This window comes from Hermetia illucens, chromosome 2 (assembly GCF_905115235.1).
Source record: "Hermetia illucens chromosome 2, iHerIll2.2.curated.20191125, whole genome shotgun sequence".
Classification (NCBI taxonomy): domain Eukaryota; kingdom Metazoa; phylum Arthropoda; class Insecta; order Diptera; family Stratiomyidae; genus Hermetia; species Hermetia illucens.
Genome location: NC_051850.1, coordinates 168,840,965 through 168,857,701, shown reverse-complemented (window position 1 = coordinate 168,857,701; position 16,737 = coordinate 168,840,965). Strand labels below are relative to the sequence as shown.

General features: G+C 42.3%; 1 protein-coding gene across 4 annotated transcripts in view; it reads right to left on the bottom strand.

Annotated features, from left to right (window-relative positions):
• Positions 1 to 2,571: 2,571 nt before the first annotated feature.
• Positions 2,572 to 16,737, bottom strand: part of LOC119647633 (calcium homeostasis endoplasmic reticulum protein) — a 29,970-nt gene continuing 15,804 nt past the window's right edge. For 3 of the 4 annotated variants that reach the window (XM_038048691.1, XM_038048693.1, XM_038048692.1), the window contains 8 exons: positions 11,564 to 11,636; positions 11,126 to 11,200; positions 10,822 to 10,898; positions 4,789 to 4,987; positions 3,882 to 4,712; positions 3,273 to 3,704; positions 3,032 to 3,203; positions 2,831 to 2,972 (listed from right to left, as the gene is read on the bottom strand). In XM_038048691.1, the coding sequence (XP_037904619.1) occupies positions 2,871 to 2,972; positions 3,032 to 3,203; positions 3,273 to 3,704; positions 3,882 to 4,712; positions 4,789 to 4,987; positions 10,822 to 10,898; positions 11,126 to 11,200; positions 11,564 to 11,636 (1,961 nt within the window). In that variant the 3' untranslated portion in view covers positions 2,831 to 2,870. Of the gene's footprint in view, positions 2,973 to 3,031; positions 3,204 to 3,272; positions 3,705 to 3,881; positions 4,713 to 4,788; positions 4,988 to 10,821; positions 10,899 to 11,125; positions 11,201 to 11,563; positions 11,637 to 16,737 lie in introns of all 4 variants that reach the window. The other variant, XM_038048690.1, reaches the window with a different exon arrangement.

Genomic DNA, 16,737 nt, shown 5'->3' with positions numbered 1-16,737 from the left:
ATGAAGACTGCTTTTGTTTTTTCCTACGCATGTGTCAGACCAAAGCTCTCTAGCCAACTTCTAAGAGCATTGATTGCCTCGCTTGAGTATAACTCAGCATCTTCGAGATGCTTTGCGACAATAACCAGCGCTATCCCAGCGTAACCCACCACTGTGGCTTCCCTCGGAAGGGGAAGATTAAGTATATCGTTGTACATGATTTTCCACAGTAGTGGGACCAATACAGAGCCCTAAGGCACACCCGCGGAAACAACCGTACTCCTGTGGTCTGTTATCAGTGTCATACCAGAGCCTCCTTTCAGTTAGATAACTATCGACGATAGCAGCGAGATAGACGGGAATACCAATCTTCGCTAGAGATTTCTGTATTAGATTCCAATTGACCGAATTTAATGCATTTTTCACATCCAGGGTTACTACCACGCAAAATTTGCTGGTACTACCCTTTCCATGGATTGTATCTTCGGCCAAGCCAGTAACCAATTTGATGGCATGAATGGTTGATCTGATTTTACGGAACTCATACTGCCGATCTGAAAGGCCGCCTTGGCTCAACGGGGAGTAATCTATTATAGATTACCCGGTCAACTCGGCGAGCCTTAGTGTCCGACAGTGGATTATTAAGATGAGCTGGATACGAAGCGTATTGGGATTCTAGCCACGATATATGGCCCCGAAGATCTCCCGAACCTGGTAACTAAAGGCACACTTGCCAAGGAAATGAAGGATGTCCACAGCAATATAGACTAAATCTTTTGATATCCTGCAAATATCGCTTGAACGCATGTTGCTCCATAGAGAGAGTGCGTGGATATCGGTTGCTTCACATTATTGGAGTTCCTCGAGCAGATGTGAAGGACGATATTTGTTTCCTCAGAGTGATGTCCCCACAATCGACCACCAAAGTTATTTCGAGCTGGGCGAGGACATTTATTGTCATTTATCAGATTGTCCCAGAATTCAGGACAAATTGAGCTAACGGAAATAATGGGCGAAGAGCCACTGTATCAACGATTACGGAACCTATTACAACCGATATTACAGACATATCACTGATTATGCAGATTACAGTGTGTCGTTTGTACAATTTAAGGTCTGTCAGTGCTTGTGAAACATAAGTTGACCGAGCGATTTATTGGAATTCGTGGGAAGTTAGAATTAAGAATTAGGCTGAATAAAACATCAAATACATATAGATCGTTTCGCACTCCAATCCTATCCCTATTATTGACATTATTTCCTGAAACCACTGGAAATAGTATCAATTCCTCACCAAGCTTAACTTAGATAATGGAGCCGTACGAAGTTAAGATTTCAACATAACCACTACTGACCTCACATCAAAGGGTCTCGTCTCCTGAAAACTTGAGCGTCAAATACCACGGCATCCGTCGACCATGCCCCGCCAGATGGCTTTGTAGCCTTACTGACTGACCTTGACCAGTTGGCGACCGCGCCATATCTTGTCCCGAAACCAAACCTAGCTTGGCGCGCCACAGGCTACTCAGCCTCTGTACAACAGCGGTTCGTTACCCAATTCCGATGATCAAGGAGCCGCTACTTGAGCTAGGCGGCATCATCTTTTCGATCGTCACATGACGATACCCTGCTACAAGATTTCCATCGCGGAGAAGGATATACCGGGGACCGCGGTCACGACACCCTTTGAACTTCTCGTGTCTACTCTATCTCTTCCCTCGAACAACGCAATGCAGCACAATCTCTTCAGCGGATTAAGGACCATCTCCTTCGCAAGAGCATATCTGAACGACATCATCATCGCTTCCGATGGTCACGTACATTATCTTCGGGCACCAAACTCTGCATTAATGTTGAAAAGTGCACCATCGGGAAGGAGCATCTGGGGTATTCCGTCTCCGCCGGTGGTTTCAAGCCGCTGCCAAATAAAATTAAAGCCATCGAAAGTTTCCCTCGGTCGCAGTCTCCATTGAGCTTTCTCGCTACTGCTGAACTACCACCGGCGATGCATTCCCAAAGTTACCAGCATGCTGGCGCCATTCAATGAAATAATCAAAGATCTTCCTTGGAAGTAAACGCCGCTTTTCTTCACAGCAAAGTCACCATCACTGAGGAACCTACTATTACTTCCCTCAGACCTGAAGCCCCAATGACTCTACGCACCGACGCTTCGGACTTGGCCACTGGCGCGCCCTTTGGACAGCAAGCCCCTACGAAGTATCGGGCTAGCTTTGCTTCCCAGCAAGTGTGCCATTTATACACCCGTTGAAAACTTTCAGATGAATCTCAAAGGTCGATAAAGCCTGCCCTAGGCAAGCGCGCCAGCAGGATTTTATACTTCAAGACCAAGGTGCCTCTCAACAAAGGAGAAAACAACGGGGCTCGATCACGCGTTTTCCTGCAGTAAGCCAAGAACCAGGAAAATTTTTGTCAGCTGCCTCTAGACGCCATATTTGTTATTTGCAAGCTTAACAAAATATTGACCGACACCACAAATATCATGATAACTATATGGCAAACTATAAAATGCTTCAAACCAGATTCGGTCTTCAACTATTCCCCAATTGCAAAATAAAACCAACAAAGACCAAGTTAAAATTCATACAATATATTCATGGAATATTTTTAATAATTACATCTCAATACATTACATTATCGATACACTGCGTGTGTAGTCTAGAAAATTAAATCCGAGTCTCTCTTCCGAAATGTCAAAATCAATTTATAATGAAATCCACGAGTTGAACGAAAATAATAATACGAGACAGAAAAAGCATCAAAGAAATGACATTCATTTCGTTTCCCTTATTTCATTCGGTGTATTGTTCCTGTCCGGTTAGGTTGGTGTATCATTACGTTTGCTCTTGAAATTTCCGATTTTGCGCGCCCGCTTAACTCTTCTCCTCGGCACGCGACCGCATGCGGTGAATAAATGCAGCACCTTTGTTCTTGCGGAAGTTTTCGTAGGGGTCATTGAGGTTTATGCCAACACCCTGCAAAGAGAGACGAGTGTGTTAGAAATAGTTTCGCGGAGTCGATTCAAAAAACTCACTTTATACATATCTTTTCGGTCCCGTACTTCGCCACCGGAAATCGGGGAGTCTATGCCTTGTCCCTTTGATCCAAGACCGGTGCCGGATCCGGCCCATCCCATCTTCATGAGCATTTGATGGCCCTTGTTGGTCTCTTCAATAAACTCGTTTGATTTGGGGTAGTTTCCTCCACTAAATGATAAAATACGTTAAAGTCAAGCAATTCATTTTGCAGAATAGATCTGCCTGGAGAATACTTACAAGAAGCTTGGCGGCGAAACTGACCTATCACGGTCTCTGTCTGAACGATCACGATCACGTGGGCGATCGCGTTCTCGATCACTGCGATCGCCGCGATCTCGGTCACGTTCCCGCTCACGATCTCGCGCTGGACTTCGTTTGGGCGACCGGCGACTGTTTGAATAACGACCTGAATTTCGTGATCGTTCCGAGAGAGGTGATCGAACGCGAGCAGGAGGTGAAACTGATCTTGATTTGCTACGACTTCGACTGCGACTCTTCGAACGGTAACATCGCTTGTTCGTTTTCTTCGGCTTTACGAGTTCAATCTGAATAGGTGAAGGCGAACGGGACTTTTCTCTTTGTCCTTTTTGTATTTCTTCTTCTTTTTGCTTGCGCGCCGCATTCTTTACTTTGTAATATTCGTAGAGACCCAGTTTTTCCCAACCATCGCTATAAAGAAATCTCGTTTTAGTTTTATCCAACATGGTTTCTAGGACAATAATTAAGCGAACAATTAATATGTTCGTCTGATAGCTTAAAAACACCAGATTAGACCAGAAGCAATGGAAACTCCTTGAGTTAATCCCAACTGAGAGCATAATCATTAGTTTCTGATTTGGTACTTACACATCGCGCGGACGATCGTGACTTGGCAGCGAATAAAATGCAACAATCGCACTTGAAAGCCTTTCACTTTGTGGTGCAGGAGGAGGTAATCGAACTTCATTAGGATCCAGCGGTTTATACTTGTAATCTTCGAGACGAATCAGTGGCACCATAAGACCAGCAGGCAGTTCATAATAAGGAACTGTGGGCTTCGTGTCCTCCTCTGAAACGGTGGCTGGTTGCTGTTGTTGCTGCTGCTGGCCCTGACCCTGACTGAATCCTGGCGGTGGCTTGGACAAGTCTGGAATTTGGAAACTTGGAGCTGGCGGAGGCGATCCAAAGCGAGAATTGGAATTGTTTGAAGCTGTATTCGCAAACAGTTGTGCGTACGGATGCGAAGCTGGCAATTGCGAGGGATACTGTGTGGTACTGTTATTCGATCCGTTCGTTATGTTATTGTACGACATTTGACTGTTGTTCGATTGACTATTCATTGAGCCGCCGCTACCCGGGGAGCCGTAGGATGCCTGCAGCTCGGGAGGTACCGGAATTTTCTGAGACATAAGTGGCGGCGGTGCGGGCGGCGCCGATTGGTTACTGTTAGACATCTGCATACTGCTATTCAGCTGATTCGATGAGGGTTGGATATTGCCAAGCAAACCGCTGGGGTTCAGATTTGGACTTTTCAGTTGCTGAGGATCAATTAAGGGTGGAATCAAGTTCGCATTGGGCATACTGTACGATTCTTGCACTTGCGCTATCGCCTGCTGTTCTAGCGTTTGCTTTTGCTGTTCAAGCACGCTTATTTGTTGCGCCGCATGTTGTATGAAAATCTGATGCTGTTGTTGATAACTGAAATTATTGGATAAAAATTTAACCCGATTGCTTAACTCCATACGTGGACAAAGTTATTCCTAGTGAAGTTTACCTTTCTAATGCGGCCTTCGTTGCCTGCGTATACGTCGATATTACGTTATTATGAATATTCATTAAATTGGTCTTGTACTCTTGCATCGACGACTCGGGCGACCTGAGCTTTGATATCACACATGCGTCAAAGAATTTCGCCTTTGACTCCCAAAGCGAAAGTAATTTGCACAATTTCGCTTTCTGATCATCATTTGCAACTAGAAATTTGCCAAGTGTTTCGAGTGTTGATTTGGTTTTCATGGATACTTTGTTCTTACTTTAGTTACACACAAATTTATTGAAAGACAAATGATCTCCTTAATATCTAGGGACACAGACCCACAATGGATTTTGCTATTGACCAGTAGGAATTTAATTTAACTTAACCAAGTAATAATGTTTTACAACAACCCTAAAGGTGGACCGCAAACTACTGTTGACTTAAATATCTAGAGGGCGACCAATCGAAAGAAGTGTTAGATTACGGGGTTCCAAAAAAGAGACAGGGCCGAAATTTGTCTGCGAAACTGGAGTATTATATTACATTATGTAAACATCATAAACTTTACAAGCACAATTTAAGGATTACTTGTGAAACAGAAGAAACACATCTGCTGTTTGTGCAGGATTTTCCAATAAAGATTGGTAGATATGCTTCTCAGGGGAGCAAAATTAGCACTGTGGTGCGCCGTTTTGGTGCCAAAAACTCCTAAGATGATCCGGCCGACCCAGATCGTTAACGAAGCAAAAGCGGCACCCTCCCTGTAACCAGAGATCTCCTTGAGGTTCCCAAACAGTTGTTTACCTAGTGTCTGTAGTCTAGCTCGTGGTGGAATTGGAAAATCGCACAGAAAGTACCCGAGGAATTATTCTCCCTCGCCGCAACTTCGCATGGTCCCCTATAGACCAGTGCCCCTTGCAAACTGCCGTAATTCTGTGCGCATTTACATAAATGTGACCCAAAAGCTCTCGCGATCAGGTCTCATCATAAGACCAAATCCTACTCAATTTGGAGCAGGAGGTGGGTCTACGATATCTGAAGTCAGCGCTGTTAAATAATGCAAGTAGATTTTTTTAAGAATTGCGGGGTCCTAAGCCCCCATCCACTTGATGTCGGACCGGACCAGGTGAGGCAGCGTCTGACGATTTGCCTTTGTCCTGGTAAGAAACCGTAAAGTCGTCATCGCCTAATATTTTTTAAAGTTTGGATGCTAATTCCTAAACGAGTGGTCCGTGGACCACAAACAGTTGTCAAGTGGATAGCGACTTTGGACCCCACAATTCTTAAAAAAATATGTTTAGCCCTGGCCAAGCTTTGGTCAAATATTAGCGGATTTACGCTCAATATAATTCGTAGTCATTTTGTGTTCTGCGAATTATATAAAGGAGCACTTAAGCACTTAGCTTCGGTCACGCTGTTCTCAGGGCAGAGGTGAGGCAACGTCTGACGATTTGCCTCTGCCCTGGTAAGAAACCGTAAAGCCGTCATCGCCTAATATTTTTTAGTGCGGCCAAATTCCAACCTTCGCAATCGCCAGCGGGAAACAAACCGCACCCACCGAGGAACTGTCAAGAGTAGAGCCCCGCCTGACAAGTACGTTGGCTCGTTCAACCCCCTCTATGTTTCTATGACCGGGAATCCAAAAGGAGGATGACTTTGAGCGTGATGAAGGACGTCAACACTGAGTGCAAACCCTTGATAACCGTTTGGCTGCCGGTCAGCATAACTATCTTACGCTTGGAGCGGAGTCATGCCCCAGCTTCCAGTATCGCCAGCACCTCCGCTCAATTACACAGTGCATATTCGAGAAATCCGTCGCTCCGACTCTACAGACCATCTTTGATCCTTCGGTGAAAAATACTGTCATAACCTTGCAACAGTTGAAAAGCCCACAGCAAAATTCCTATTGAATCCTGGTTCGCGTGTGGCGTAATTAGTTGGGAAAGCCCAGCGTTCCGGAGCTACTTTGTCTAGCCTGCCACTTTGACTATAGGGTTTTGCCGTGCAACATCCATGACAGCACTGCATCTTCTTTTTCTTCAGACTTCGTCCCGTTCACGGCGTCGGCTCGTCGTGATCGGCTTCGCCATTTGGCTCTATCGAATGCCTGATCTGGGTGCAATCTCGAGGCTTTCAAATGCAACGTATTTAATGTGGATATCCAGAAGGAGGTACCGGAGGTGCAGAAGTACATTGAGGAAATGCGGAGCTCCAGTAGCACTTATTAAACTTGGTTCTACCCTACATTGGGACGGAACGAAACACGATTGTGAACATACAAAATAACGATCATCAGCAGAAGACTCTTGCCAACATAGAAAACTGTACAACCCTCAGGTCTAGGTTTAGTCTCTTCAATTTAACTTGGCTCCAGGAGCCAATTCTTGGCCGCGTTCGAGAAAAGAATTCTCCGAAGAATTTTTCGCCCCCTACATGAGAATGGACGATTCCGTAGCATACATAACAACGAAATCTATGACCGATACCATGACCGTCAGGTTGTGGATAAAATTCGGCTTTACAGGTTGCGGTGGGTAGATTAACTAATCCGTATGGATGAGGATGATCCAGCCCGGAAAGTCTATAAGGGCAGTATCTATGGTAGAAAAAGAAAACAAGGCAGACCCTGCCTCAGATGGGGCAATGGTATAGGTCAGGACGTCATTCAAGTTTTAGGGATATCGAATTAAGGGACCTCGGCGCAAAACGGCGGTATCTAGAGTTCCTTACTAAGGAAGGTCTAGATCGGATACCGGTTGCTGCACCATTGATGATGATGATCTCTCTTGAGGTTTCTCATGCTTTGCCTAATGCTAAGTTGAGGAGATATTCTGTCTATTAGCTGGTGACTGAGATCATCTCGGTAGTATACTACCAAAAATTGCTTAATAAACAGATTATTGTGAATTATTATAAGCAAGGTTTCCACCTCTGGGTGCAAGTGTCCCGGAATGGCAGAAGAATTTTAAACGGTGCCAAGTATTACGACTGGGTCGGAAAAGGACCTCCGAATTGTATCGATGGAATTCGATTTGCATAGTGGTAATCACCAAAAACACCTCCGTGACAGAGACGGTGAAATCTCCAAAGCAATTTTGAATTATGAGTTTTATAGCCTAAAAGTTACGACAAAGAATAGGATATGTCGTTCTTCAATTGATATTGACGCTAAAAACGTTCAAAGTATATTAGACGAAGTTTTGGGCTGATGTAAACTGCATTGCTTGAAACTAGCCCTGAAAACAATTTTACACGAAAGAACTCAAAAATTACCATTTGTTGTTGCGACGGATTAGTTTACGAGCTTATGACAATAATAAATCTATGAGCGATACCATGACCGTCCGGTTGTGGATAAAATCCGGCTCAATAGGTTACGGTGGGCGGGTCACTTAATCCGTATGGATGAGGATGATCCCACCCGAAAAGTCTATAAGGGCAATATCTATGGTAGAAAAAGAAGACGAAGCAGACCCTCCCTAAGATGGAGCGATGGCGTAGGTCAGGACGCCAGACAGCATTTAGGGATATCGAATTGGTGGACCTCGGCGCAAAACCGGGATGTCTGGAGTTCCTTATTAAGGCAAGCCTAGACCGGATACCGGTTGTTGCGCCGTTGATGGTGATGATTATGACAATTAAGAAATGAGACTGATTTTATTGTCTCGCTTTTGGTAAACCTGCAACCTTCAAATTCCCTTTCCCTTCCCCGGCATCCTTCCGCTCTCCATTGATATATTCAACATCGCTCTAGCTTATTTAGTTCGCCTGCTGTGTCGTGTTGAGTAGACGTGTGTTGGTGGTGCTCGTCACAAGAATGAAGAAACGAAATCTAGAACAACGCGTCGCGATAAAATTTTGCGCCAGATTGGGCGAAACAGCTTCGGAAACGTACGCTAAAATTGTGAAAGTTCAGGGTGATAGTGCTCTTAGTCGTGCCTAGGTGTTTTAATGGCATAAAGAGTTTAAGGAGGACCATGAAAGCGTGGAAGACGAGGCGCGGAGTGGGAAACCAGTGGAGATGTGGATTGATGCGGATGCGCAGCGTGTGCGCGCCCTAATCCGTGAACGTAGGCGTTTAGCAGTTCGAATGGTGGCCTCGGAACTGGGTATGAACCGTGAAACGGTCGGTCAAATTTGACAGGTGGTTTCAGGATGAAAAAGTTGTGCGCGAAGATGATTCCAAAGAACCTTTCTGAGGAGCAAAAGCAACATCGAATGACCGTCGCAGAAGACTGTTTGGAACAAATGGAAAACGATCCCACGCTGACTGATCAAGTTATTACAGGCGATGAGAGCTGGTTTTTTTTAATACGACCCGGAACCCAAACGCCAAAGCTCACGATGGTTGTCTCCGCATGCCCCCTGCCCGCATTAGCAAGTCGAAGGAGAAAACGATGATTATTACTTTTTAAGGTTTTATGTAAACACAAAACCTTATTAAAATCGGTTTACTGTCTGTCTGTCACACGAATTTTTCTCGGAGACGGTTATGGCGATTGACACAAAATTTGGTAGAAAGGTGGGAACTGTGAACGCTCACGCATTTAGTGAGTTACATCCTCTTACGACGAATTAAAGGGGGGGTCCCCATACATGCAAAATAATAATAATCGTTGGCGCAACAATCCATATTGGATCAGGGCCTTGCAAAAGGGGGATGTAAATTTTTTTTTCATCAAATATAGTCATGTGGGGTATCAAATTAAAGGTCTCGGTTAGTACTTTTCGAAGCCTGTCTTAGTTTTGACTTTTGCTGAAAAGGTGGGGAGTGCGGGGGGTTGAAAGTGGTCATTTTTTTAACGAACCCATTCTCAGAAACTACCCAACCGAAAAATCTGAAAAAAATCAGGGGGCTACCACTATATGGTGCCTAGGCTCCGAAATACCCTCCATATCGATACCTGCTTAAATAAAGTTAATAATAGTACATTATTATAATTTTTAGTAATTGACGGGAAAACCCCCCTTAAGTTCAGTCTAGAATCACAAAATTGCGGCAATGTAGGCTACAGTATAGAGCATGATCCTGCCAAATTTAGTAAAAATCGCACTATTACTAACAAAGTTATACTACGTCAAAACTGTCGCTCCTCTGCAAATTCAAGACTATGAATGTCAATATCACTTGAAAGTGGCTATTTTCACGTAATATATGCATATTTTACGTGTTACCGCTAATGGGACAAACGCACACTCAAATCTCTTTAAAAAAGAAATACACAAAACCTTTTGATAGCCGTGGAATCGTCCACAAAGAATTTGTTCCACCGTAAATCAAGTGTACTATCGCCAAATACTCGAAAGATTGCGAAAACGAGTCAACAGGGTGCGCTGGTAACTGGATCCTTCATCACAACAACGCGTCGTGTCACACCGCCCTCAGCGTCTCCCAGTATTTAGCCTCTAAAGGGATCGCCGTGTTACAACAGCCACCCGATATGTCACCCTGTGATTTTTTTGTTCCCTAGAACAAAATTGGTGGCCAAAGGAACCCATTTTGAGTCAATTACGGGCATCCAAGTGGCCGTGACGAGGGTACTCGCGGACATCCCAGTTGAAGCGTTCCAGAAATGCTACGAAGAGTGGAAAACGCGCTGGAGTCGTTGTATAGCTGCCCAAGGGGGCAATGCGATGGCAGAGTTGTAGAATAATTTCCAAATATACGATTTTTATGAAATCAGTCTCATTACTTAATTGTTTAAGCTTGTATAGAATAATCTGGCCATAAAAGAAATCTTCAATTCTAATACATAAACTCAACAATTGATGGAATCGAGCGGTGCTACCCATGTCCAAGACTTTCAAATCAAGAAAAAACTTTGTCGTAAATAGCTTGGACTCAGTTATGATGTGATGTGAATGTGCAAAGTCGAAAGCACGAATTGAAGGCCTATACTTTAGCAGAAAAAGAATTTCAACACTCATGCACTCCCCTAACCGGAAGTTTGAGTAATGTTATTATCCTTAAAGTATTTTGAAGTTTTCGAGTTGCAGGATTGATAATATTTGTCTTTCAATAAATTCGTTCATTCCTTAATTCAGACTTACTCATTTCTGCGCTACAAAACATCGGAATCACGACATTCTCTAAGCACGCTTTCAAATCGTTTGCATTCTTCCGCACACTATAAATTTTCGAAATGAAATCAATGTGAGTTCAGTTTGTTTCGAAAATACAAATTCGTGGAACAAGCATCATTAACGTAAAAACCAAATCATCAATTCAATTTTGTTCGTGAAAATGATACAACGAAAATTTGTGAAGGAAAAAAAGGAAAAAGAGAAAACGTATTAGTCATAATCACATCTCTTTATGAAAAAACAAAAATGAAGAAGAGAAATTGTAACTTACCAGTGATGGAGAACATCATTAACTAAGTAGATAAGATGCAATTTTTGTGTAAACGAAGCTCCACTAACCAAAGCCCTAAAAATAAATTAACGGAAATGTTTGGTTTATACAAGAGGGTGGATTTGCACGAAGTTAGACAACCGCAGAGAACAGATAAACAAGTACGACCTCTCTCTCTCTATCTTTCACTTTCATCCCGACAAAAAAGTATTCGATATATAAAAACGTAAAGGTGTTGGCTCGATTATTTCAAAATTTTTTAGACGTCTCTTTTTTGGGGTCGATATTTTAGTCTCAGTGATTTTATTCATATTTTTAGTTTTCTTTATATTTTTTTAGTGACCGACTTTCTATTAGAAAAAATTATATGGCATATGTATTGTTTTATAAGAATAATAAAAAAAGGAATAGTTTACAATAAAAAACCATTGCGCGTACTTCTTTAAGAGATATTGTAATACGACATTGCATTTTGCTGTGTCTGATGTATGCTGTAAAATCCAGTTTTTTCCTAAAATTGCAATTACAAAAAACGCTTAATTGATTTTCGGCTAAAGGTAATTTAGAGAATTTTTAAGAAGAAATTTATTTTTTTATTTCAAAATTATAAAATGGAAATGGTATGTGAACAGGAGACTCATTCGTGTTGGAAATTTTATTTCAAAATCAATGTAGAGGCCAAGTGCAAAATATTGGTTTCCAATGTATCACTGTAACGTTGCATGGAGTTCAACCAGAGCGAAAAGAAATGTCTGTTAGGCTGATGATATATTGGGTTGAGGAAAAAGAAATGTCGTATTTGTGATCTAAATTTGACAAATTATTCGATTTAAGTCAAATATGCGTTGTTTTGTTCGCAAACTTGTTGCCATTTAGAAGGCAACTTCATTATCCCCCTCTCCTTATTTGCAAAAAAAAAAACTCAGACAGCCAATTTTCGCAAGCCTTTTTTTAGGACAATTTAGTAGCACCAAGAGCGTTTTGCATGGACCGGAAAATATGGTAATCACTTGGTGCTAGGTCCGGCCTATACGGTGGGTACGATAGGACATCCAATCCGAGCTCCCGTAGCTTCTGGCGGGTCATCAAAGATGTGTGAGACCGAGCGTTGTCCTGGTGGAACACAACACCATTCCTATCGACCAATTCTGGCCGCTTCTGGTCAATCGCCTGCTTCAAACGGTTGAGTTGCTCACAGTAGAGGATCGAATTGAAGGTCTGGCCATAATTGAGCACCTCATAGTGGATGATTCCCTTCCAATCCCACCAAACACACAGCAAAACCTTCCTGGCCGTCAATCCGAGCTTGGCGATGGTTTGGGCCAGCTCGCCGCGCTTGAACCACGATCTTTTTCGCGTGAGGTTGTCGTACGTGATCCACTTTTCATCATCAGTCACCATCCGCTTCAAAAATAGGTCGAATTCGTTCCGTTTTAGCAGTGCATCGCAGGCGTTGATTCGATCCAAGAGATATTTTTGCGTCATTTCGTGTGGCACCCAACCAACCAGCTTTTTTTGGAATTTTGGTTCCAAACGATTTTATGGTCTATACCTAGTTCCTGGCCAATCGAGCGAATGCTCACATCCCGGTCTACTTGGATGATTTCGACGATTTTATCGGTTTCTTCGACGATTGACCTATCAGTACGGGGTGTATCTTCGACATCTCCTACACCAGAACGAAATCAATCGAACCAACACTGTGCTGTGTGATCGTTACAGTATCGGGCCCATAAACTCCACAAAGTTTTTCGGCCGCCTTCGTTACATTTTTACCTCTCAGGTAGCAAAAACGTAAAATATGACGAATTTCTCGCTTGATGTACTCCATCTTTTACGCGCTATAACTTCAGACTGTTAAAGAGACACTTAGAGCACAGATTGTCATCTTCAATTCGCCGTATAGTATGACCCGATGCGATAAGTACAACACAATATATGTTTAAGTGTCGCTATCTATTGACAAAATACGACATTTCTTTTTCCCCAACCATTTATATATTATATATTAACATCGAGCCTAGATGTGAATTGAAAGCTTATGTATCTGATAAAATGGTAGCAAATGTTAGCTAAAGGACAAGGACTTTTTTTGTATGTGCACACCAAATAGTCAGCTCTTAAGGAGGAGCGACTGACAGGATATCGATATATTTAAACTAAGATCCTGAAGGGTGTAAACGTCGAATTCTTGATCTTAAAGAAAGTGGCAACAGTAAGAAATACAATTCGATACCAACTCACATCGACAATATCTTAAAAGTAGCCGATTTCGCTGAGCGCTATTGGTATATTCAGGTCACATCAAGTACTTTCTACCGTAGGGCTGCAGGACGACGACAATTTGCCGTTAGACAATTCCAACCAAATTTCCAATTCGAACCTGCGGATCACCTCAATTCGATCTCAACTGGATATCTTTTTTATCATTTATATAATTCATATATATGACACGATGACATGATAAGTCGATTATATTATCACCCCGACGATCATATCACAGTTAATTGGTGTGAATCGCCAACAAACTACATAGGAATGATCCGATAGCCCGAATCAACTTTCGGACTGCTAACATTCAGCAACAGAACAGGATTATCCTCGATTTCCGAGCGAAAATCAAGCGCCTTGAGAAAGGGTGATCATCTACATCAGTCCAATGTGCTTCGAGAAATCAACTCACCACATCAAAAACTACGACCACAATCAAAAGCGATTCTCGCGCCGATCCTCCCACCACTGCTAAAAAAGATAAACATCCCACCGTTCCTCATCTGCAAAGACGAAAAGGAGCTCTTCAAAACCTCATCTCTCGAGTATTTGAAGACTCGTCCAACCAAGTTCACTTTGAAGGAAGGAAAGAATACCAAAGTACTCTTAAGCACCATTTAGAAGTACGAGAGCACTCACCGTTCCCTTGTGTGTCCCACACACTCACGCGTCAATTGCTCTAAGAAACAGGAGAAAAAAAGCCCTCCCGAGTGAATTGTGGTTCTTTCGATTACCCAGCTAACTATTGAAACTACTCGGCCTTTCCGGAATAAAAAAAATACTAGTGCAGGTTCATTCCCATCCCGACATAGGCCGTTAATTGTACGCTGGTCTCCCATCTTTGCCTAGTCCCAACGAAATTTTCTAAGAATCATCTCTTGTGATCTTTTTTTATCTATTTTTGTTTTTTTGCAAGGAAACCAACGTCGGTTGAGGGTTGTATTTATCTTTCCCTTCCTTTCTAGAATTTAAATAAATTTTTCTCTGAAATATGAGGTTTTGACTTAGATTGAGATAAATACCAGGTGTACGACTATGAAATACAGATTTGAGAAAACGAGTGGCCCCCAATGCAGTGTGTAGTATAAAGATTTGCTATTCATGCCATTTTGTTAGGTAAATATCAAGCGTGCATAGGTGATAAACTCAAAAAGTGTTTGCGTAGGGTGTTTCGCGGATATTATAAATTTTTTGTTTCAGTGTGAAGAAAAGACTACTGAATAATACGAATTACTTCGAACCGTTTATAGTCAGCTCCACCGCAAGCTAGGTATGAGGGATGCTTTCGTCATTTAAAAACTGGTGGATCGAAAAATCGCCGAAAAAAAAACAACTCGCAGGGCAAATAAGCGGAAGATTCAGAGGATCGACAAATGTGGATACCACAAGAGTTGAACGAGAGAGAAGTGAAGTGTTGCTGGCACGATACGAAGGAAAATCTTGCATCGAATTGTTACTGGAGATGAAAAGTGGATTCTTTTTCAAAATTAGAGAAACTGAAGGGCATGGTCTGTTATGACATGTTAAAACACGACGTAATGTTTAATACTAGCCGCTACGAAGAACAATTGAATGGAGGTAAGGCAAGGCTATTTCGCTTCATAACTATAACCATCACATACGGTAAAATCGATTCATGGCACTTTGGAAACACTCAACTGAGAGATTGTACCATATGCCGCTTACTGATCAGATTTAGCTTCTCCTGATTAACACTTGTTTTCATCGATGTGCCACGCACTCGCCGAATAAATTTGGTTCCTACAAAAATATGAAAAATGACTCGATGAATAGTTCATGGTGAAGGAGGAGGATTTTTACTGGCGTAGTAAATTGCCCGAAAGATGAAAATGTAGCTAGCAATAGAACATACTTTGAATAAATCTTAGCACTCTTGTTTTTCTGGGAAAAAATCCGCATTTCATAGTTGCATTTGCCCATCGATTGTCACTGTGAAATGCTTGTTTGGTCCGAGGCCACTGCACCGGAAAATTTTGAAAAAAAAAAACGAAATCTAATCCTTTCAAGGGTTGCCCAGAATTTGTACTTTCAGACAACTTCCGAGGTGAACCCTAGGGAATTTTTTGCAGTGATGAATGGGTCTGAATTCGACTGGTGGAGGCGTAAAATGGGTGTTCGGTTGCCAAATTATGCAGGATTGTATGAGACAGCTTGGCGTTAGCTATGGAAGGTGACATGTACATGTATAGCCGCTGCGCTTCTTCCAGTCATATTTTGACGGAGTTCGAAAATTAGCTAGTTTGGACCAAGGCTACTCAAGCGGAAAACTTAGAAAAAAGTGCATTTGATCGTTTTGGAAGATCCGGAAGCTAAACTGAGGCCACAAAATCCATATGGCAGTGCTAAATAGATTCAAGCCCCATGTTTCGAAATATTAGATATTCAAACGGAGAAAAAAAAAACAATGCATTGAAAAAGGAACCCATTTGGTTTGCACTACAAACATGTTGCATTAGTTTGAAAATATGTTTAAATTGATTGGAACAGGATTTCAGGGGGAACAATTCACTTTGTTCTGAATATATTGATCAATTAAATATTGCAGATACATCTCATAAAGTATATTCAATGCAGACGAAGTAGACCTGTTTTATAAATGATTTTCTGACGGACCAAAAACGTAAACATCAAAGTCCACCATCATTAGATAAGCTAAAATTAATATTATCCCACCAAACATAATATCAAGATTGTAACTCTTAAATTAGGGCCTAATCCAAAATTTTAAAACCCTCTACTGCAAAGATATTGTTTCACTTGTGCTGGATAGTAGATCTAGAATTTTATCAGGTGCTCGGTATAGACCCAAAATTATATAGGTAAAGCTAACGAGATAATAGAGTGGGCCGCAGAAATTTCAAACCATCCCTGGGTTTTTAAGGTTTTGTGTAAAGCAAAATCTTATTAAAATCAGATTACTGTCTGTCCATCACACGCATTTTTCTCGGGGACTGTTGCAGCGGTTGACACCAAATTTGGTGGAAAGGTGGAAACTGTGAACGCTCACGCATACCGTGAGTTACATCCTTTTACGTCGAATTTAAGGGGAGGTCCCCATACATGCAAAGGGGGGTGTAAATTTTTTTCATCAAATATAGTCATATACTCCTGCATCTCCTCCCCTTAGACCTCCACATCAAATATGTTGCAGCGTGCAGTGCCGTCAGACTACGTGAGTCCGGATGCTGGGCAGCGAAGTCCTACGGCCACAACAACATCCTAGATGAAATACCTCGAGAAATCTGGGCATCCCCCACGGACTATGTCACACACAAGCTGAACTTCACGAGAAACTTTGCTGTGGACCTTCCAACCAGGGC